The sequence below is a fragment of the Lates calcarifer genome, linkage group LG3, assembly GCF_001640805.2.
Source record: "Lates calcarifer isolate ASB-BC8 linkage group LG3, TLL_Latcal_v3, whole genome shotgun sequence".
In the NCBI taxonomy this organism is placed as follows: Eukaryota; Metazoa; Chordata; class Actinopteri; family Centropomidae; genus Lates; species Lates calcarifer.
In genome coordinates, this window is record NC_066835.1 from 3,598,934 (window position 1) to 3,623,607 (window position 24,674).

A 24,674-nucleotide genomic window follows, 5' to 3' on the forward strand; every position below is an offset into this window, starting at 1 on the left:
CTAAGAATTGATACAATATGACACAATGTGCCTCTGAGGCAAAAATGTCCAGTCCGGTAACAACTGCAGATGTATATATATATAGACATACATGTCTTTTTCCCCCTTTGACTGACATTCCCTGTAGACACAGCTGTTACTTTTGACTCCACCAATCAGCTCCTCCATCCTGTAGAGATTTCTCTTGAAGCCTGACAGACACATAAATTCATTACCAGAAGATTAGCTCAGATCCAGCATATTGATTCTTTTCACAGCAAACAGTATTTTTGTAGACACCCCTATGAGGCAGAGAACAGTGGATGCAGCCCCACTCATCCCCAGCTCAGTTCTGGCAACATGCTGATCATTTCCTTTGACACGCACCCAGCGCACGCACACATTATTCAGAGCGGGGTAGGATTTTGCATACAGAGAGAAACAGGGCCACAGACTCGGAGATCTTCGTCTGCTGAACCATATTGCGCTTGTCTCTCCAACTCATCCTCTCTCAACATCAGATGGCCCTGTCATTTCATATTTCGTTCCTGTTTTATGATGAATGAGGTGTCAGGCGCAAGATGTTTTCTGGAGTCTTCGTCCAGGACGGGTGAAACTAAGGCTTCAATCCGACAGTCGCAAAAATGACTCTGTCAATCATCCACACTTTCCTCCTACTACAAATGATTTTTAATTGTTTCCATTGAGCCTTTTCATGGCTGTACAAATAGAAACAGGAGAAAAAGCCTTCCAGGCATGGAGGGAAATATGCAGCTTCAACCAGAGTTTTAATAGTGTCTGTATGAGGGGAACATGAGGACAGCAACAGGCAGCTGTTTCCATCTACTGGTACAGCCACATTTAAGTTGTTTCAGATAGTGACAGGATATAACTTACATTTATTGAATGCTTCTACTGAAAAACAAAGAGCTTATAGGGTGTGTCTGAGCCATAAGTTTAGTTTGTGGAGTGTGTAGTCTCTCCCTGTGAAGACGACATGAGGAGAGAGGATAACAGGTTGAGCGACAGAGCACTGCTTTCATCTTCTCATATCATTCACAGACATGTCTTTTACAAGGTCTTTATACCCTTGATGGTGTTCTTTAATGGCGAATGAAAAAAAAAGTGAAGCACCTCAGAATGTGGATGGTCACTTTGATGTTTGGAAGCCTGACAAGGTTCCTAAAGGCTGCCGTGACACCACACAGTGATATCCAAACTTTTATTTTTTCCATGTTTGCTTTGAACAAAGTGGGACAGAGAGAACAGGACATGAAGAGGCTGTGTAACTTTCTTTTTTTGTAGTTAGATCTTGGATATTTTCCTGACCTAATGGGATTTGTGGTGGAACAGCATTTACAGTATGGGACTCACATCAAGAGTGGTTGATTTGTAAATATAGGATGGAATTTTATGCAATTTCCTTAATCAGTATTGGACTGAATAGGATTGAATACTCCACCTAAATTTACCCCTTCATTTTCATTGTCACTTGAGTCACTTGAATCAGACTTTCACACAGCTCCCTTTGGAACCAAACTTTATACATTTTTTTTTCCACATATACTGTTTTGCTCCTCAACATCTGTAAAATTGGTGGAGTTGGCCCACAATCGCCAGAAAATCCAAGGAAATTGAATGTTTGAGCAATAATTTGAACATAATATAAATGATAACAAAATAATGCCTTCACATAAAATTACTAAGCTCCAAATCGGTTTTGTGCTGTTGAACAGATGGTCAGCCAAGTTACAAATGTTAGTATAACAAATCATGCTGCACAATTTCCAGTTTTCACTTGAAGACATGAATTAGATGAGACAAACACACTGGGCAGCTCCAAAAGTCAGTCTGTCAGTCAGTCCACAGCTTTGGTCCCGACTGAAAAGTCTCAAGACATATCGATTTGATTGCCATGAAATTTTAAAGAGACATTTGTGGTCCCCAGAGGTTGAATCCTACTTACATTTGGTGATCCCATGACTTTTCCTCTAGTGCCACCATGAGGTTGACATTTGTGGATTTGAGTGAAATGTCTTGACAATTATGGATTTGGATTGCTATGATGAAATTTGCCAGACATTTATGTCCCCCTCAGGATGAATTGTAATGACTTGATGGTCCCTTGACATTGCCTCTGGTGTCACCATAGAGTGAAAGCTTCAGTTTGTCCAAAACTTAAACTAATTTAAAAACCTGCAACAGGAATGACATTCCCATTGGCCTTAAGTGTATTTTATGTTTTATGCTAATTAACTAATTAAAGCTGCTGAAAACACCTGCTCAGGTGGAACAGATGTCCTAGGGATCTGTTTTCTACTAACTTTACTAGCCAGGGAATCATTAAAAATAATACTTCCACCGATGAGGTGAGGTGAATTGAATCGAATCGAGTCAAGTCAAGTCAAGTCGAGTTGAGTCACTTTCAGTTTATAACACTCAAATGCACATGCAAATAAATAAATAATAAAATAATCATAAGTCATGAGTCATTTTTTAAAATTGTGAAAAATCCAATCTAATGGCTCTGAAGAGGCCTCTTGGGTGAGGGGTGAAACGTATTCAGGTATCTGTGATCAGGTTCAGTTTCCTTCAGTTCAGCCCTCCTTGGATAACCTTTGGTATGTGGTAGAACAGGAGGTTGGCAGCATGAATATGCAGCTGACAAATCTGCAGAAATGATATGATGCAATCATGTGTCAACATAGAGCTGAATCTCAAAGAAATGTTTCCAACATCTTGTGGAATTCATGCCACAAGGAATTTAATTTGTTTTGAGAGCAAAGGGAGGCTCTACACAGTATTAGTATGGTGTTCTTAATAAAGCGTTCAATGAGTGAATATCACAATAATGTGTTTTCATGCAAAAGGTCTGTGATAATTATCTCTGGGAAAATTATAACTGTAACAGAGATACTCTAAAATGTAGCATTCATTCATTAGTATGCTTCACCATGCACATGAAGAATGGTTTTGGTGAAATGACTAATTCACCCTACAATTATTCCTTGGTGGCTGCTTTTTAACCACCATGAACTGAGAAAAATGATCAAGCTCTAATGGTCACTGCTCTGCATAAACATCATGTAAATTAGCACCTCTCTCCTCGCGTACTTTATATTCTTTCATTTGAGGAAAAAGCAGTGATCCTGTGTACCGCCAGACAGCCCTGACCTTTCTGCGACTGAATCTTTGATCTAATGAAAAAATTACGATGAGACGGGGCAAATTTAAATTTCTGTTATTAATATGAATTAAAAATAAGAAATGTTGTCCAAGATGTCAGGCTGAAAAGTCATTTCCATAAAACAAGTTCTTAAGCATTGTAATTAGATGGGTTTGGCTGCAAGTCAGTCACATCGTTTGGTGAGTGACTCTTTTGTATAGGATGGGTTTTATGTAAGTGTTTGAACAGTATCTAATTATTATTAGATTAAATTGCTTTGAAGCGCTTGTCTCTAGCTGTCAGCTGTATAAATATACCCAGTGGGAGAACATCCTAAGGCACCACCTTGTGATGTGATCACTCTCAGGATTTTGTCTTTCCTGACATTTACAGGGATGCTCCATAGTTGTCTGTCCTCACCAGATTTCTTTTTCTTGATTGTGCGGCCATGCCGCTCACATTATGTGAAATATTCTTGAATGACTTGCACCCCAAAAGTAGCAACAGCATCAAAACTGAACTTTTGACAAAAAAAAAATCGCAGCTCAAGGTCCACTTACTAGCAGCACCTCCTGGTCTTCATCAGCAGATGAAGTTTTCAGTGCACTTTTATTTTTCTTTCTTCGATTTCCGAGGTCAAGAATGAACTTCATGCTTCAAATCAGAAGTTGTTTTCTATTTAGTATCACTAGCACACCAATATAGTGTAAAACAAGCCATCAATAATAATTGATAATAATAATAACAAAAATTTATTCTGATTTTTATTATCTGTTATACATGGGAAAATCAGGATTAAAAACAGTAAGGTGGTTATTAAATCTGTTAAGCTCAGAGTCTGAGCAGTGGTTTGCATGTACAGAAAACAAAGCCTTTCAATCACTTGACTAGAGCTCTGACTGTGCAGTCCCACTGAACTCACTGAACCGAAATATAGTTAAACCGTGTTCCCAACTTCCTTAGCTAGAGTATACCAAACTCAGTTTATAATTCAATTTTTCAATCCTTGCTGGATATCAGAGATGAACACTGGTAGAAGTCAGTGTACCATCAAAATAAATTTGAAGCTGTTATTTTAAGGTAAAAATAATTATGTTGCTTTAACAAAAAACACTTTTAAATAGATAAAAATTAAATATACACACACTGTACACACATGTATAGAAATATATACCATCCCTTTAATTGCAAACATATTACAAGTCAAAACAGCTTTTAGTCAGGGGCATCATCTTTAAAAGCTGAATATTCATCGTTCCAATGAAGATAACATTGAATGTTATGGATGCTCTCAGACTTGAAAGTCATCCAGTGTCTTCTTTCTTCTTGCTCTCAGACCTTCTTGATCCCAGCCCCCACTCTGCATCAGCACCACAGCTGTGTCTCCCAGGGGATTTAAACAGTTCTTTGGGGGGTTTGCATGTCATCACAGCATCAACCCCCGGGCTTTAACTAGTTCCCACTGCCATCCGCCATTATCATTGCAGAACCAGCTCATTAATACTCCCTGTGGTAGAGTGGGGAGTCAGCGCTCACTGCAGCAGTTTCTCATTTTTAGCCATGTCGCCTCTCCATTCGCCATGCCTTTTGGCTCTGCTGGATCGGTGATCGCAAGGGCAGACACGCCTCATTGCATGAGCTTTTCAAACAAAGCTTGTTTCCATGGTGACCACCTTTCCCCTTCTTGTGCTACTTTTTATGGCAGCAGAGCACATAATGCATCTGCAGTCAGTTATCCCATCTTCAGCCTAGTGTGAATATTATCATGTGATATTTTTTATTTTTATTTTTTTTCATACAATCTGCAAATCAAAGGAGCCTTTTTATCACTCCATGGATTTACATGAACAATATTATCTCAAATCAAAACATACTTGCATTTGCTGAGGACAGGGCAAAGGATCTTCTGACAGAGATGAGAAGTGACTGCTGAGATATACATCTGCTGCTGCTCAACCTCTCCCTGAGATTCAGCTTCACACCACTGTCATTTTTTCTCTGCATCTTTTATTCCCCCCCTCACACATTTTCTTGAAATAATGTGTTCCCTAGGGGGCGTTTTAGCCCCGTTGGCTGTCTGGAGGTGGGTTACTTAAGGTGGTAGAACACTGAGATCTTTTTGCTATCACATGTACTTTATATAGTACTGTATCGCTCAAATCACTTCATCCAGCAGACTTAGACTACCTCTTGGTAGTCATTTGACACAGTCATGTTTTTATAATGTTGGAATTCCATCAAATCCATATATTCATACAAAAAGATATAGCAGATTTATCTGACTCACAGCCATTTCCGTCTCCAGTCACCTGTAACTCTATCGACCACATTATAGTTAAGCCCCCTTGTGCTGTCAGTGGATTATCCAATTCACTTATAGTAGCAATAAAGTAGTGTAATATTATTTACAAACTGCAATGCCCCCGGTCCAAACCCAGTTGCATGTCATTCCCCTCTATCTCCCCATGTCTTGCCTCTCTTTACTGTGCTGTCTAATAATGGCAAAATGCCCCCCCAAAAAAAGCCTCTAGGTTTCAGCAGTAGAGATAAAAATAGCTCACTCTGTCAGCACTAGTAATAGTCTGCAAAGCCTTAGTTTTAATGGCATCCAGCGTGTCTGCACAAAAGCTTTCTTCACTATACTATCTGTGTATAGTAATTGGCTGCAAGAATGCATTTTACTGCAGCTCACCATATCAAGCGAGACAGGGTTGGATGGATGGAGCGCTGCTGCCTCTGCAGCCGCTGCAAACAAAGGGTTACAGAGTCAGCCGCAGTCTAAAAATAGACTGTTGCTCTCGCCTGCCTCTGCACAGGCCTCTATGGATCTCCGCCCTTAAGCTCTTGCACGTGAGCTAAAAATAACCTCCTTCGTGAAAACATACACACACACATACTCTCTCCCGGTACGTTCTTTGCTCTCAGCCTCTCCCTGGTGACATAACACAAACGCTGGCTGTTAAAAAACATGCAAAAAGGCTCTGATAAAATCTTCATTTCATGCAGTTTGTTGCTCTGTAGCGGGCTGTGTAGGGTATGATTTAAACTGTATACAATGCTCACAGCATGCACACAGCCACACACAAGGGAAAACCTGCACGGATAGTAGTAAAACCACAAGACAGCAATGCTTCCCTAAAGTTAAATACTCTTACACTCAATAGTAGTATGAATGTAGCCATAACACCACAGCAACAGTACTGGCTGTTATTTTGTGTCCACTGTAGAGTTTGTACACCCCATGGTTGAAATGATTCATAGCCTGGCAGTGGTCAGATGAAAGCGACCCCATATGCTTTAATGTGATTATCATGTACTTTTGGTCTGATGCAACACAGCATTTAATTAGGAAGGGGTCATTTCACTGTGACCGGCTCATCCTAAGCCAGTGTTATGACTGCCATTAAAAAGGCTTCACTGCCACTGCTTACTGCAGGATGGTGGTAATTAGCAATATAGTGTCAGAAGTCACACCCAGTGGACATGATGATATTTAGTGATACGGGTCTGGTTTGCTTTTAGATGTTTTTTTGGCAGAAAAAAAAGAAAAAGACCTGAGGCACCTCTGATAGACCATACAAATGCCTAACCATAGTCTTTGGTCCTTGGTTTTTAAATTTTTACTGTTTTACAAGTCCTCTGGAATTGCAATCACTAATCTTTCAGATAAGATAAGAGCTGAAACTACTGCAAATATCTAACAACCTTTTTGTTTGGGTCAGTGGTGAGCAGAGTTATCTTACAAAGTAAAGGTACTCAGTACTCAGTTCAACTCTGTCAACAGACAGTGGTGAACAAACCACTTATGGACTAGGTTCTGCGAATGAGGGCGGGGGGTGCAGCTGCAGCTCAGGAGGTAGAGCAGGTCATCCACTAACCTAAGGGTCGGTGGTTTTATTCCCGGCTCCTCCAGTCTGCATGTTGAAGTGTCCTTGGGCAAGATACTGAACCCCAACTTGACCCTGATGATAGGTGTGATAGAGTAGCACTGTATACACATATATAAGCACTGTGGGAATGGGTGAATGTGATTGGTATTGTGAAGCACTTTGAAGAGTGAAGCCATTAAGAGAAGAAAAGTGCTATATAAGCGCTGTCCATTTAATGTAGATGTGTTGTGGATCCCACAGCGTTGAGCAGCCTTTGTACCAGTGGCTAAAATAAAACATTATCTGGGCATCCACAGTTTAAAGTGTATTTCTGTAAATTACAGCAATTCCATTTAATTTTTGATGACAATGCACAGGGATGTACACAAAGAGCAAGAATGGTGTTGCTCAGAGCATGTTGAAAGCAAATTCTATTTTTTTTCCCCCCACAGTATTTTAACAGTCTGAACTTCATGGAGCAAGTGCATTTAGGACGTGTGTCCTCATTGCACAATAGAAAAATATTGCCAGTGAATGCAATCCAGGAAATACAAATTAAATTATTTCTATGAAAATGTACTTTAGAGGAGACATGGTTGATTGTGACAGTTATTTGTTAAATAGTCATTCCCACCACAGATGCATTAGAGTCTTATTTCTCCTTGCTGATGGCTTTTTCAACCAACATATGATTCACTGAACAATAATCCTTAGGTGGAATTTGGTCAAACATGCATTGCTTTGCAGAGCCATGAAAATAGCACAGAACATGACTGTGCCTTATGCTATGTGCTTTCAACATGCTCTGAGCAACACCGATCTCTCTAATACACCTCTGCTTTGCCTCTATTCTCACTGAGAGTGAAGCTCATTGTGAGTCATCAAAATACAGAATAGATGCAGGCTAGAAAACAAAAAAAAACATTGTTTGCACCTGACAAAAATGCTACTTGGCCAGTGGCACATGCTGACAAGAAAATAGACTTCTCGATCTGTATGCATGGACACGGATAACATTGCTTATTTCTGCAGATCTAGCCCTCATCTGTGCATGTCTTTGTTGGATTTATTTGAACTCTAACTGATTCTCATCTTACGCTTTTGAGCAGATAGAAATTTGGGGTGAAATCGTCACATTCATCCATCCATCCATTCAATCTCCCATCTTACCCTTGCCTCCTTTTTCAGCCAGAGAAATAAAGGCCAAGCAGGCTGTTATCAGTGAGCGGCTGGAGGGAGGCAGGGAGGTGAAATGGACTGGGAATTAGGCCTAGAGATGTTCCATGGTGGCCCCAGCTCAGCACACAGGTTGTTATTAAAAGCCTTGTAATAGGGTAGATTAGTCTCCAGATATGGGATAATCCCTGTAAGACTCCACAATCAAATCAATGGAAAAAGAAGACGATGGGAGTGGTGGTGGGAGAGCTTGGACTGTTAATGCTCTCTTGCTTTAGTAAAACGCTCTTTTAGGGGTGCATGGGGGTTTGTTTGTCTTTGTTGCAGTTATAACCACTATGGACTCTATGGACTCTATGGACTACTGTATATTACACTGTTTGTATTTACGCTGCTTTGCTGCTGCACTGCAGTAGGTTTTATGACCTTTTTGAAGTGTTTTTATATTAGGTTTCATTGTAATAGAAAGTGGTTTAAACTTCCTTTCAAGTTCTTCTTTTCAGAAAACCACCAAGGAAAAAATATTGTCTTGAATGAGTAGTTCTCAACAGCTCTGGCTTCCTGAATATACAGTAGAGCCCACAAGAATCAAAGGTATCTGAACACAACTTAGAGAGTGTTTGAAATATGACTTGTGTAACCGTCATTCTCAAAGTCATGAAACTGTAAGTCAGTGATAGCTATTCCTACTGTTACAGACTTTAGTCCATTGCATGATGTTTTTCAAATACAATAAGCCCAGTGATAGTACTGTATAGATACCGCAGTGTCCTGGCCTTTGTTAGCCTCTGTATTAGGAGATCCATTATTTTTCTTTTAGTGTGGTTTTATGTGTAGCATAGAGGCCTCAAAAAGGGATTACGAGACAAATCCCACCAAATGAATGCAAGTTATAAATGAGAAAATTCTGCATGTTCCCAGTTTAACATGAAGTCGGCATTCCAATGAATGAAATTTACAGGAAATGTGAAATACTCTTTCTACCTCCGTAATGCCTAATGTGCAGTTTTATTCCTTGAAGAACATTCCTTTCCATATTGCTTCCCATTTGAAGTGTCAGTTTGGATGTTGGGTGTCTGGCTCTTAGTAATTACCTGTCCAAAGAAAACCAGTCCCGGACTTTGCCAGACACTGCCTTCCCATTTAGGGTCCGTTTGCATTGTTGGAACGTGGTATTTTTAGAATTAGTGTGTAATGTGCGCTTTTGAAGATGACTGAATGAAAAGCAGTGCCCATTTGAAGATGGGACTTCAGTCAGTGACATAAGCCTTGTGCCACTAATCAAAGGCGGATGTATTTGTGTGTGGTGCAGCAAGACCAGGAGCTTTCCTTTTGTCTTTGTTTTGAAGTCTTAATTGTTATTTAATTTGTGTTCTGCTTTGTGGTAAAGGCTGTGAAATGATAATTGCATTGCCTTCTCTCCTCCACCTCACTTTGATGTATGTTTGTCTCTGGATTCATCAAGAGATTTTTTTTTTCTTGTAATATAATTTCATTAATGATTTGCACTATTGTATATAAGACAGGTGAGACAATGAAACTCAAAATAGCACAATGACCAAACAGTTATCTAAGATACAGGAAACTGTCAAAATCAGACTTTCTGAATCACCCATTATAAAAGAATGATTTATGATTTGCGAGTTCGATATGATGTTCATATAATCTCTGTTCATGTGATAATTCATCATTTGAGAGGTGAATTACGATACCTGCCGAGAAAACACAACAAAGCCCAGGCCAGTGCAGCTAATCTGACTGTGCTTGGTCCATGTTGTTCTCAGTGAAAATGACTCCTCAGGGAGCCGTCATGGCCTCTGACCTGAAATCCACAGATGAATCTACCGATCAATACATGTATCCACTGTGCCTATCAAACAGAAAGAAAAAAGACCAAGCACATGTGGTCTCAGCTTTTGAATATGTTCACAATGAAATCATTTTCATTGGTCAGTGTGGTTCCTGTCAAAGCAGCAATTTTTCAAGGTTTTAATAACACAGAGTGACACTCTGACTGAAAGCCTGCTTTTATAAGGAACTCTTGCAGCCAGTTGGCCTCCTGTGGAGATGGATGTCCAGGTTATTTGCAGTTAGTTTCCTCAAAGTCACATCGTGTCATTTCTTTAAGTAGGGAATAGATAGGAGTGCTGAGGGCATGGAAAAATGGACTGCAGGTTAGACTATTTTTTGCTCTGGTCTCTCTGCGTGAAGATGACTCTGATGGTGTCTGTCTCCCAGTTAAACACTTGAGGTAAAGTCCTATCACTCACCATGACACCAATGAGAGGCTTGAGACATTTCTTCTGTCCCTGTGAAGTGGTGCTCTTCATATCTCCAAGTTTTGTGACATGTCTGATGTTTCGAAAGTCAACACAAGATATTGTCATGTTATAATGTTGGTGTGGCTTATGTGTCAGGAAACAAGCAGATTCTGAGCAACATGAAACATTTATTAAACCATTTTTCTTGCCACCTGACAAATGTTAGTCAGTGTTTTAGCACTCACTTAATCTCCACCAGCTCTTGAGATGTGGATTTTTAAGTGCTGAAGTTTGAGTTTCCTCTAACGTGTCTGTCTGAGGTTTGATGCTAGGGTGGTAGCCTATAGTGGGTTTATCAGAACTTTTATGCTGAGACAGTTACTGCTGCTACTGGAAATGGAGGTTAACGTGAGGAGAATTTGCAAACAATGACCTAAAAGAAACTAGGAAGCTCTGCAGACCTGAAGGGAACTGCACAGCTTCACTACAAAAAACCACTTCCCCATCAATTTTGATCAGTGAAGACAAGCAAAAGCAAAAATGAAAAAACTCAGATAAACCCACAGTACCTGAAAAATTAAGCAACATCTAGCAGCTAAAGATCCAGATATTTCCCTCCAAAATTGGTAGAGATCAAACCAGAGCTATGAGGAGAGTTTATATGGGTCTTAATTGTCACGTGACCAATAACAGGACTCAGTTTGAAAGTGATGTAGCTCTATCTCTGCTGGATGTGTAAATAGCTGTCTGTAAGCAGCATTAACCAAATAATGCTATATTTATAGCATTTATTTTGATTAATGCTGCTGTACTGTTTGCTGGTATTTTATAGTGTTTTGGTATTTTACTGGTGTCAGACTGAGCTGCATCACATGCAGCTCACAGCTTCATTAAAGGGGCCATTGGGGGTGGTCCATCTCATCCTATATTCCTCTTCTCCCCTTAGGATATTTCCATCCTCAGTCTTTGTACTGAACTCTGTACCCTACAGAGATTTGTACAGTCAAAAGAAAGAATACATCCAATTGATATTTTCATCTTTGAATGTAGGGCCTGAATGCTGTGGGGGTAATTAGAGGTGGACCTTGGGGTCATTTTAATGAGCACAAGTGTAGTCTGAGTTTAGTTTGTTGCACCTACACTTTGAATCCTAGATGTGGCACTTAGTGTAACCTCGGGCAACAAACATCCTGGCTCTTGTTAATAAATAACTTAGAAACACCCTCAGTATAGAGGGGGAAGCTTGGGCCTAAGGGTGTTTGTTCAGACTAGATAAATAATTTATTACTTGCCAAACCACACAAATCAGCCTGCATTGGTTGTCATCAGGCAGAAACATAAGCAAGGTTTTCCTTGGAAATATTCTGTGATCTATTGTGGGTTAAGGTGGAAATGGGTACTGTAAATGCATTAATCTGTTATTAAATATATAGCTCACCTAAAAATATTTTCAGCGTTGAATATTCAACCCTCTACTGAACAGAGGATGAGAGAGGTCTTACCTGAAATAAGCACTACAGTAAATGGTTTTATTGACTTTTGAAATGATTTTGCTGTTTTTAAATTAGTTTCCCATCAAGTTTCTTTGTAGTGGAAAGTGGCTTAAACTTTCTTTCCAGTCATGTTTGTTGACATCTTGCTCTTATTGATACCCAGTGCACATACTTTTACATTTGTTGCAGTTAAGGCCTAGTCCTGCCAGCCCTTTGCAGCAAAATCAGTCTATTTCAACTCACAGGGGCAAAATAATTATATGGATGACATACATATTTATACTAACCAATAACAAACTGTCTAGACAGTTTCACAAAAGAGGAATAATATTGAGGCACTTATGAGACAAGAGTCGATGGCACTAATCATTTTTTTCTATAAAATGTGTGATTTAAAAAGCTTACTAAAAATGTCTTAACTCTATACCAGGCGGTTAATGAGCTCTCTAACTCTTCCTCCTCTTTAGTGATTCTTTATTGTTCAGTAAACAGCACAGTACAGAAAACATGGACAGCACTATCATGTTCCCATCTTACTATTGTGCTAGCTGGTAGCCATCACCAGCTACAGTTCACCAAATAGCCCTGCTAGTCACTACATCCTCAAGTTTCTAGAACCACATATTTCACAAAGAATTTTGCTGTTCCACTTTTTGGGATTACCTGACCTGAAGTGTTGCTAATGTGGCTCATTTCATTTACACCCAATATGCTCTATATTCTTTGTTTGGCTTTTGGTTCCCATGGATTGAATAACTGATCACAACTATTAACATTTGCTGACAATGGGAAATACTTAACCTGTGTAATGGGCATTCATCAGTTTTCAAAGTACATTTTACAGACTAAAATATTAGTTGGAAAAGGAACAGCGACTTGACAACAACTCTACTAGTTAATTGAATACCTACATTAAAAGCTTTGACTTTTGAAGACTTATAGATAGTTATCAGCAGCTCTGAATTCATAAATGTCAGCCCTCAAAAATCATTTGAACCTTTATTAACATCGTTTCAAATGACAGTTATGTAACTGTCATTCCCAGAGTCATAAAACGGATACTGTGGAATTTGCCTCTGGCCAGTGAGAAATTATATAAGTGCTTTTCCCATCTTCTGTTGCAGGATGGCCATACAGGTTGACAAGTTTGACTTTGAGAGTCTGCCACAGCCAGACCAGGAGACAACTCGCTTTACTAACCCCAAACAGCTGGAGGAGGAGCGACAGCATGCCCAAGGCTGCCAGATCAACAGCAAGCTGGGCATCTGTTGGAGCATCATATCCTTCCAGTGGCTACAAGTATGTTGGAGCTATATCAGACAAAGCAGCCTGAGTTGATCATTGCCAGACAGACAGTAGACAGAGATGATAGAGGTTTTCTTTCATAGGTAAGTGTCCTTGGTATGTCCTGAATCAGTTAATAAGGTAATAATCTCAAATAGTTTTAAGTGGTTAAAGAGATTTAGTCAGTGTTGTATCTACTGAGTGTTGTTTGTTCACATCACTCAGATCAGAGATACAGGACATCTGGATCATACATCTGGAGGCCCTCTGGCCAGCAGGGAACTTGTTTGCCTACACTGACAGATGGGAAAGCGTATGGTGGAGTACTTGCCCCTCTGATACTGTGAAGTGATTTCTTAGTGTGTGTGTGTGTGTGTGTGTGTGTGTGTGTGTGTGTGTCTGTGTCTGTGTCTGTGTGTGTTTGTGTGTATGTGTAATTGTGCCACATACTGGCATTAGTATTTTCCCATAGGTCCTAGTTTGCAGGCAAGCTTTGTGGTCCATCCAAGGTAATCTTTGACTCCACCATTGTCAGCATGCTGCACTCTGGTGAGTCAACCTACAGTATCTGTTCATTTATACACTGTGGTACTCTGGCCCTTCATGCACAGTTCATGTATGGCACCAACAAAGATCAAATGTGTGGAATGTGTAGGTTTTAGATTGAAATGCAGATGCAAGCCGGGCTGATGTGTCTGGTCTGTGGGGTTGTTATCTGTGTTTTAATACCCTCTCTATTTGTCTGTCTCACCTGTTAGTGTGTGTGTTATGTTTGTTAAAACCTTGGCAACCATGACACTTTCTTTTTCAGCCAAATAGTCCCAGGAATGAGAGTGTTAGGAAGTAAACCAAGGACATAAATAAGCAACTTTAACACATTCGTGTTTGCATTCCCACTGATAAACCGCTGACACTGAAAAGCAACAGCTTAGTTTGAGACTATCTATTATGTATTTTTCATGCAACTAAACAACAAACTGTTGTGAGACTAAATCCACTTTGGAAAGGAGATATGTGGAGGTGGCAAAGGAGATTAAAAACGACAGAAAGACGGGAGCCCTTTTTAGATTCTCTAGGAAGTCAGTGGAAAATGCTTACTCCTACAAAAACATATTATTATTAGCTTATTAGATTAACCTATCGCTATATGCTGTTTATCAATAAATAAACATTACATGAGGTTTACAACAGTATAAATCACATTATGACAGGACCATGTAATGGTATGTCAGATAAAATGCAAGATGATATGAAAACAACACTTAGTATTGGTGCTTTAGATATCAAGATAATGGGGGGGTCCACTCCAAACCTTCCTAATAAAGGCATGATATGAAATGTAGCAGGAAAAAACTGCATAGCTTACACTGCTCACAATTACGATTAAAAAAAAAAAAAAAAAAAAACTACTGAAATGTTGCAACAGTACAAATTTACCTCAGGTGAGGGTGCCGCACTAGAGGCTGGGGGTCCTGCCCACAGCTATACAAAGGATTGAACTCCCTAAACAAATTAAGGCACACTGCTTTAACTGCTGTTAAAGTACAAAAGTGAAAAAGCCTTTATTACAGTGGCTTCATTATTAAACATAACACCAGTCTGCATTCATTTAGTCTAAGTGAATGTTGCATACTAGGTGTAGCAGACTCAAGGGATCACTATGACCAGTCAGGGACTTTCAGTGTTGCAGACTAAGTTCTGGTCCATTGAAAAGTAGTAACTCATGAGCAGGTCAGGTTTGGGCGTTGGGGTATGTCAAAAGCCAGGTTCCTGCAGTCAAAATCATTCTACAGTTCATGAGTTTCATAACATGTTCCTGCTGAAAAGAGCTACTAGTCATCATGCATAATAGTGCCTTATATCATCCCATAACTCATCAGTTGGCAGTTACCAGTGCACATATTTAGAGATTTAAGAACTGCCTGTCAGATTGTTGGTGAGCATGGTGTGCAATTAATGATGAATCCAATCTCTGAGCTATTGAAGTTGCCATTATATTTTTCTTTTCTATGAAGGCGTAAACACTCCCATCATTATGTGCATTGTTTTATCTACAAGTAATTTGGCAGCATGTAGGCAGGGAAGAAGAAAGAAAATGACATACAAATGTATTCCCAGCAGCAAGCCTGATAGCACTCCTTCTACTGCAGCAAAAAACACTAGAAGCTGCCTGTTTGATCATTTTCATCCAATTTCCAACATATGTTATGCTAGTAATCTATGAATTTGAACAAGTTTCTTCTGAAGCTGAACAGCATATAGACAAATTCTATATAGAATACTGCTCAGTAGACACCGGGAGAAACCAAACTGAAAAGGAAAACCATTTAGAAAGTGTAGCCCTGAATACACAGTACAATGCACTCTCAAGGCCAAAGTGGAAAACTGAACCAAGGATGAAAAGTGTGCCATTTCAGTCTTGCGACCTTTGTCAAAGGAACATTTTCTCATTTGCAGCTGGAAGCCTTGTGCTCAAATAAAACTCATTTGGATGGAACAGAATTTCTACTGAGTCAATTACCAATTCATTGCCAATGGACTGACACTAAATTTTTCATGTGATGTTATCAAGTTAAGTCTTGATGCTATCGTTTCCCGCACAAGTTGTTTTTCTGTGTGCAGATTGTAACTCAGCTGTCTTAAATCATTGGAGAATCACTATGTAAATTCTGCTTCAGGGTGGAATTTCCCTTTACAATATGAAAAACTAGAGAAATAAAAGATTTGATTACAGTGCATGTCACACTCAGAAGCACTCCCTTAGCCTTGAGCAAAGTAGCAGTCACTTTAATTTGTAATTTATGAGGTCCCTACAATATTATTCCTGTTTTGTTGATGGTGTTAGTTATAGTGATTCACTATAAAAGACTTTGCCATATACAGTGCAGGCACTGAGCGAAAGGGAAGAAATGGAGGAGGGAAGGCTATACACATGTCTTTCCCTCAAGGAGGTCATTGCTAAGTTCATGACTCATCCCTGAATGTACAGCGTGAAAGTTCACTTGTTGTTAACCAGCGCTAATATCCACTTCACAGTTAGTTATTATTATAACTCCTTGTTAAGATGTCATAGCCAGCAGCCAGCATCCAGATTACAATTTACAGTTTAATATATCGCAGCCAGCCAGAGGCGGCCACATGTTACCTCAAGTATAGATTTGCTTCAGTAGATACAAGAGTAGTTAAGTACTTATCACCCTCAAGGCATTATGCTCAGCTGTACTCCTTAGGTAGCATCATCTGTTTAATTTCCTAGTCTGAAGCAATAATCACAAACAAATAGCAAAAAAAGCTTAAAGCCATTCTGTCAGTGCAAGCAACGCTTTGGAGTGTGTTTATCTTAGGAACAGAAAAGTGTCAAATTCTGAATGACTGCTGACAGTAAATTTAGTGGGAAGACAAGCATGTTGATACAGTGACAGTTTTCATGATTTGCTCAGCTCTGTAACAGGTTCAAGAAACTGACCTCTCAAAAGCCATGCTCAGTGGCCCCAAATATATCTGATACAGTGCAGATGAATGTGGATGTCAGTCCTCATCATAGTGCTTAACTTTAGAATCATGTTTTAAACTACCGCAAATTAGTCAAAGGGTACTCAAGTTTTTGTTGCAGTCAGTCCCATTAAATATAAAGAATGCTGTTCATATGAACCATTGTATAACCATGCTCAAGGACTTCAGACATCAGAGTTTTCTTATATATCTATAGTAAAGAATTTCAAAATAATATTTACAGTATGAGCAAACTCTGAGACATGACTGTGAACGACATCAGGGTTACCTTTGCTTAGCCTGCTGCCACTGTGACCCATACCTGAATAAGTGCCAGAAAATCAATGGATGAATCAATGAAAGACACCTTTGTGTACCATTTTTGAGCCCTTGTTTCCAATGCAGCCATAATGCTGCAGTCTGGGCAGATTTTAGTTTTTGAATTGATGCAGCGAGACACACTTTTTTTTATGAATTTTCTGTGTGTTTCCTTTACTGGTGGAATCATCGAATATCAAGGTTTACTATCAAGCAGTGCCTACTCTTTGTGCACTGGGTCAGTAGATATAATGAACATTCCTATGTGAAACACTATCAAACCACTGAGGGTTGCAGTAAAAAGTCAGATGCTCAGGCCAGTGATCATCATGCAACTACCAGTGAAGACATACTGTAGCATGATGCTCCTGTTACCCTTGAAGTAGAAACTCTGCGTGTTCATGCTTTGAGCGATCAAAGCCGCAACAATGCCGTTATTCATTCGAATAAGATGCAGGTGCATGTTGTGACGTGTGATTCATTATGAGTCAGACTCAGACTTGGAAATGATCCAGCAGGCACAGCAGAAGCACTTTTTGGCACAGTATGTTTTGTCTGTAGATGCCTTCTCTCTCTCTCTCTCTCTCTCTCTCTCTGTATGCACACTGTACTCTCCCTCAAAGGTTAATAGACACAGGTTTGGTGCTCTGGGCGCTGCTCGACTCGCCCATTATTCCAAATGTCAGCTGTGTAAATGATCAGTGTTGTCCTTATCATCACATATTATCTGGGTAATTGCTCTCTAATGGTCATATTTGTTTTGATGCAGCATTCATACTTCGATAGCCTTCCCTGCTATCAGTTTAATGCTGTCGTAATAGTCAGGTTACAGAAACATGCTCTCAATGCACCTCTGACATCTAAATGAATGCATAACACAGAAATTACATGATGCACTCAATTTATTGGGGTTTTTATGACTAAAATGACTGCAGCTGTAATCAGTGCCATATTATACACCAGTTCAATTAGTCTATCCTTATACATCTCCTTACATTTTATGCCTCCATGCTGGTGATAGCCTTGGACAGAGGCATTCTGTATGTTCTTAGGTTCTCTGGTTGTCTGTATGTCCAGTCCATCCTCATGAATGCGATATCTCAGTAATGCTCTCAGGGAATTTCTTGAACTTTGGTACAAATATTGACTTTGACACAAGGATGAACTGGTTAGATTTTGGTGTTCAAAGGTCAAGGTCACTGTGACCTCACAAACAAGTTTATTGCCTTGTGAATGCAACATCTCAATAAAACCACAAGGGAATCCCTTCAAATTTGGCATTTAATTTTGGTGGTCAAAGGTCAAGGTCACGGTGACCACATGTTCTTATAGTCTCAATATATCTGGAACACCGAGAGGGAATTTCATTTGGCACAAATGTTCACTTGGACTCAAGCATGAACTGGTTTAGAATTTAGTGGTCAATCGTCAAAGATGAGTGACCTCAGAAAACAGGTTTTGGCTTCTTGAATGTGATATCTCAATATCGCTTTGACTGAATTTCTTCAAATTTCACACAAACCTTTAAAGGTCAAAGGTCACTGTGACCCCACAGAACAGGTTTTTGCCAGAACTCATTCACACACTAATTAACTGCAACTTTACTGGTTGGCGAAGGCACACAATCATGAGGCAATAATCCTGGTCCTTTGCATTCCTTGTTGATATCTCTATTTTATATCTGGTTGTAATGTTCATCTACAACTACTATTACGGATATCTAATTCCTTTATGACTGACTCGGTGGTAGTTCTTGCTTTTTTCGATGCTTGTGTAATACGAGGAAGACACATCCACACATTTATCTACACGTATTTATCTAAGCTGCAGCTCTGCAAACCGTTTCCAGAAAATGGAATCCATGCCAAATTAGCCTCATGACATCCATAAGTGGATGTCTCAGAATTTTTCCCAACTAAATAGTGTTAAGATAGAGATCCGAATCATGGGTCAAGGCAGATATCTTGTCACATATCAAATTTCCTGCTCTATTCCTTTCTCTTGGTTTATAAGGTTAGTACATACTGTTAAGCTTGTTATAATTACAGCATAATGTATTTTTATTTTATTTTATTTATTTTCAACAAACTTTTAGTTGTTGTAAATAAAATATTGTATATGTGTAGACAGAAGTGTTTATGTAGTGTATGTTGTTTACCTCTTGAAATGCAAAAAAGCCTCTCCATGCTGTTTTCCTTAACCCCTCCCACCCCTCCCTGCGGCGCCGTGGAGAGGCCAGCGTGGAGGGAGTCCTCAACCAGCTGGTCCTGGAACACCTACAGCTTGCTCCTTTGCAGTGGGGTGAGTCCATGTGTGTATATGTGTATATAAGTGTGTATGTGTGTGTGTGTGTGTGTGTGTGTGTGTGTGTGTGTGCCTGCATGTGACATTATGAGTTGCGATCACACACGTAACACCATGATAATGATTGAAAGTTTGTGAATTCCATTTAAAGTTTCACAAATTTCTTAACATGAAAGTGTAAATGCAATTTGAAGTAGATGAAATGAGAGGAAAAAGTTTTCATCAAGTCGCTGTTAAACAGATTTTATTTCATCTTCTGTCTTTTTGAAATTAGACCTCCTATTACGTTTTCTATGAATATGTTTGTCTGACAATCACAGACATCTAGGTGTATACATAGTCATCTCCTTACCTGTCAGTTAGTGCGTAAATCTCCAGAACTGGTCTCAAGCCATGTTTTTTATTTGCATTCATAATGCGCTACATGCTATTTTAGAGGAGTGTTGACAGCAGCTTGGGAAATGTGTGAATCACCGGGGGGACACAGAATTTGTAGGAGCACTCTTCGGTCGCACCATCTGTGATCATCTCTCTGAAATCACTTTTGATTTACTGCGGGTGTTTGTTTTCTGAGATTCCCAGCCTCTCTTTGGGCACTGCCAGCATTTTGATTAGTCAGCTGGGGCTGTCCTGCTTTCGCAAAGAGAAAGCAATCTGCAAAAATGATGCGACACAGCAGATCAAGCATGGAAATGTAAGAATCTGTCGAGACAGAAATAAAGGGAGGGCGGGATCAAGGCAAATACTTCACTAGATTCACTGTTCTCCACATATTTTGGCATTTGACGTGCACTTCCGTGACTGAGGTAACATTCTCAGGGGTACAGTTGTTGTAAAGATGTCTGAAATGCACCCATCTTTGATCTGATACTGTACAGTGTGTCATGCAGTCTCAGTACAGACATTTTCAGTGGTTACTTTCTCCTTGTGTCTTCATTTCTGTAAAGGTAGTTGTGCAGCTCCAGCTCAGGCCTGTGCAGGCTTTGCTGATTGTGAGCCAGATAATTTGCCTCAGCCCATTAGGACGCCTTTATCAGGGTTGCCAAGACTATCACAGGCTCAATTACGGGTATAGTTCAAGCATTTCCCCTGTGTCCAGTCCAACTGGATGCTTTTAATGCCATTGTTGCTTTATACCTCACACTGACAAACACACTGTAGAGAAATAGAACTTGCTCGTCAAAAAATTCTGATTGTAGTTTAGTTGCCATGCTGTTTAAGACCAAAGCTTTCTGTTCTGTTGTGATTTTTGCCAGTTGTCTTGGCAGAAATTGAGACTGTACAATGGTAAGCGTTTTTATTTCCCTTTAATAAGATAATTAGTTATTAGTATTATTATTTATATTCAGTCAACCCTCATTCAGTGTTTTTTCCACTTCTTGCTGCTCTGACAGTCAGGTGGTTTTTACCTTTTTAATTAGAAAGCAGAAGCTGTGACAGTATTTTACAGACCTCATAATGATGATACCTGATATTAACGATCCTAATCTTGATGTATTTAATCATTTCTCTCCCAAACTATTTGTACTCCTCCAGGAGCTGGTAGATTTCATGTCAAAAATTCTTCAATTAAACTCTCAACAACTAAAAACAGATTCCTCGTGTTTGCCCAAAGCACATAAGTGAACAGTCACATGGGACATCTGTGTCATTTCAGTTTAATGAACCCAAGATCACTGCAAAATGCAAATCTGTCTCTAATTTTAAAGACAGGGATACTGTTATGGTTACTTTATTTGCATCCTGTGAAATATTGTAAAGCCTTTGCACCTGTCTTGATGAGAACTTTTAAAGCAGTTGCAGAAAGTGATCTCATTTCGTCATTGTACAGCAGATTGTTGATTTCCTGATGTGTAGAGGCAACATGTGTTTTGTACTTCATCTAAGACTTAATGAGTACATTAAAATACACATTTTATGCCAAGCCACCCCTCTAAAACAATAATGCAAATTTAAATAATGTTATCATTTTCTGGAGGTGTGGAAGTCAGTCAGGGAGTCCATACCCCTCTTTTCCTTCCATGGTAGCAGTGCATGTTGTGTATATGCTTATTGCATGCCACAGTTTTGAGTGGTTCTGTATACTGTACAGTTCCCATGTGTATGATTGGCTGTGTTGATGGTTTCCTAAGCTCATCCAGGAAATCCTTCAGTTCCACTCCACAGTCGATATCCAGCTGCCAAGTCTGCAGTAAATTTCTCGAGGGCCCTCCATTCTGTGGCTTTCAGCTTTCCTGCTTTTTGACAAAGACTCATTTAAAGACAGTTGTAATCGCTCTTAATCAGAGTACCTAAGCATGGGGCATCCTCCTTGACTAGTGCTCTAAGAGGCATAATGTGTAACTGAGACAACTCAAGTGTAGTTCAAGTCAGGATGGAGACATTTGTCACAGGTAATATCTTTGCAGTCAACATAACCATTTTAACAACAACCTTTTAACCCAATACTCAATAATGTTTGCATACTCCTATATGGATCTACTTTTTTCCCCTAAAATTAGACAAGACTCATGAAAATACTTTAGAAATGCAGTCATTCATTATTGTAAACATAATTCACTAAAATAACCTGCATATGGAGGAACACATACTATAGAGATTTCAATAACTTTTAAAGGGATTGCACACTTCCTCTGTTATTTTTCATTCTTATTTCATAATATGCATTTTTCCTACATCTCATCTTAAAACTTACTAAACACTTTTTTAAACACAGTAACCTAACAAAACCACAAACTATAGGATAAAATCAACAGTGTGAGTAGTTATTTATAGATACTGTGCCTCAGGCTGGAGTTATAAGATAGAGGCTCTGACATCTCTGCCTAAGTCAGTTGTATAGCATGAGAAACTTGATGCCTCGTCATGATTTGCTACCATAGAAACCTATGAATATTTGATCACACAGGTTCCAGTAAATGGGGAACATGGAAAGTACCAGAATCTGTTTTATGGCTATGTGTTTGTTTACAAGCTCATTATTATTATTGAATGGGGAGCAAAGGAGGCCATTAGTAAATGATTCCGCCTCTGGGCAGAATCAGCCCCACAGTCACATCAGCAGCGCTGCAATAAAGTGCGATCATATATGATGAAATTCGCTGCATAATTACATATGAATAATGCAAGTATTTTTTTTAATTAGTGACACGTCATTTTGTTTCTGCTGAATTTCATTTTTGAGGTTCAGAGGAGCAGCTGTAATTCACTGAGTGGGTAAGAAATTAAAGCGGATTACTTTTATGTTGATGTGGTAAGCCCATTTGAATAAAAACAAAAACAATTGGACACAAATTTTACCATAAACACAAACAGATGAGAGAGCTGCATTTTCATATATATATATATATATATATATGTTATTCATGAAATATGTACTGCTTATATTTGAGTCCACAGAAGCTGCAATTCTTCAAAAAGCCTGCTGTTACGTTTGTTGTGGAATGAAATTAGTGTTAATATCATCAACTGTGACTCCACACTTACAGCATCTGGACACGTTTTAAAAACCCTGTCAATAAGATCAGTTATGCCTAAAATTCCTGCATCTGGCAGTAATATGATTTTGAATTGATCTGTATCTCTCTCCCTGGCAGAGTACTAACTCTGAGGGGTTCCTACTGAGTTTCTGTGCTTTTCATTGTCATTTTAAATTTTCTGCTCCAGCAGTAAAAGTCTCTCTGGAAGCTGTTCTTTCATTCTGTCACATATCCTCTATGAAACTGTATACATTGACCATGGATTTCACAGTGCTGTTGAAAAGGGTAGACAGTTTTACAAACAGTCTAAATGTCAGCAGAGCAGTCTTGGAGATCCTCAGCTATTGTTTTTCAGAAGGTTACTGACTGGCTGGTTTAATTATCTGTGACAAAATTTTATTGCTCTTCCAAAAACTATAAGGGGTACTTGTCATCCTTAAAATTGGAGAAACCAGAGGGAAGAAGTTTGACGGGCGGCTACGTGATGGAACACACTAAATTAGGATCAGCTCTTATTTTTCACAGGAGACATATCACCCAGTTCCTTCTTCCCTCCCATAGTACAGTATGCTGTAAAAACCAGGATGACTGAATCTGATGTTCCCTAAGTGAGCAAGATCCTTTAAGTGATTAATAAAATGCTCAATTCATAACTAATTTATGCTTCTAATGAACTGATATTGCTACAAGGAATGCTTTTGTGCCATTATTAATTTTTGTCAGACAAGAGACTGTCCTGTATAAAACAAGGTCATTGGTTGTCTCTGCAGCATCTTATTACGGCTGGAGATCCACTATTCATTTTCTGTTTGAACCTAGTAGTCATTGTTGTTTCTTTAATCCATAACCGTGTATTACTGTTACCATGGCGACAATGCTCCGGTACATTCCTATGCGTCGTACCTGTGGGTAGGAACAAGCAACCTGTATGGTCTTATAGGTAGGAGAACAGATTTCCAGTAATTAAAGGTATCCTGTGGAGTTTTCTCGTAAACAAACACTTCTATTTACATACTGCATTTCTGACCTAAACACATTGTGCTCATGCTGAGACATAACAAACACATTTAATGCATTTCCTCATCATCAAATTTAAATGCCAGTTCACAAAGTTTATTTTAAAATGTATTTAGTCTTCATATAACCAGGGTGAGATGCATTGTTTTTGAAGAAAGATCCCAACAAAATCGGAGGCATATAGTAATTTATACCAATAATACATAGATATATGATACTGACTTTGAGACATGGAAGAGGGGGCTTGGCTACTTGAAACAGTTAAAGTCTTCAAGAAACATGTTTTGAATGTAGCATTTGGATGCCTGGTATGAAGGCATTCGGAACAGACTGGAACAGACAGACAGTGGCAGACAGTGAAAAAATGATCAGTTCCAGTTTTAAAAGAAATATATATTATTGTGCTTTCAAACATCCCTATCAGTCTCACCCTACTGCTGTAAGATTCCTACTTTACCCTTTCAGTTGGTTATAATAGCAGAGCAGGTGGTATCATTTGGGCTTTTTGCAGCCTGGCATTATGTAAATAGCTTCATTGATTATAGCTCCTCAGCTGTCAATTTGATTAAAGGCAAAGTGGTGCACCTCGTGATAGGAGTCGCTGTGTCAACTTAATGGAGTGTTGCTAAACAAACAGTCACCTGACCAATCAAGATGGAGCTCTGGTGGCAGGTTATGATGCTGTGCTAAAGGAGAGCATGAGGTCTGTATCAGACAGGAAGTGCCCTGACATTTTAAAGATGAGATTTAAACAGAGTGAACATTTTAATGATCTCTGGGGGGGAAACTGTGCTCTTGTAACAGCAAACAGCCGTAGTTTACTGCATATAAATTGA

General features: G+C 39.2%; 1 protein-coding gene across 1 annotated transcript in view; it reads left to right on the forward strand.

The window, feature by feature from the left end:
- Positions 1-24,674, forward strand: part of trappc9 (trafficking protein particle complex subunit 9) — a 185,301-nt gene that overhangs the window by 102,451 nt on the left and 58,176 nt on the right. Inside the window, 2 exon segments of the mRNA XM_051065378.1 lie at positions 13,069-13,221; positions 19,248-19,339. Of these exon segments, the coding sequence (XP_050921335.1) occupies positions 13,069-13,221; positions 19,248-19,339 (245 nt within the window).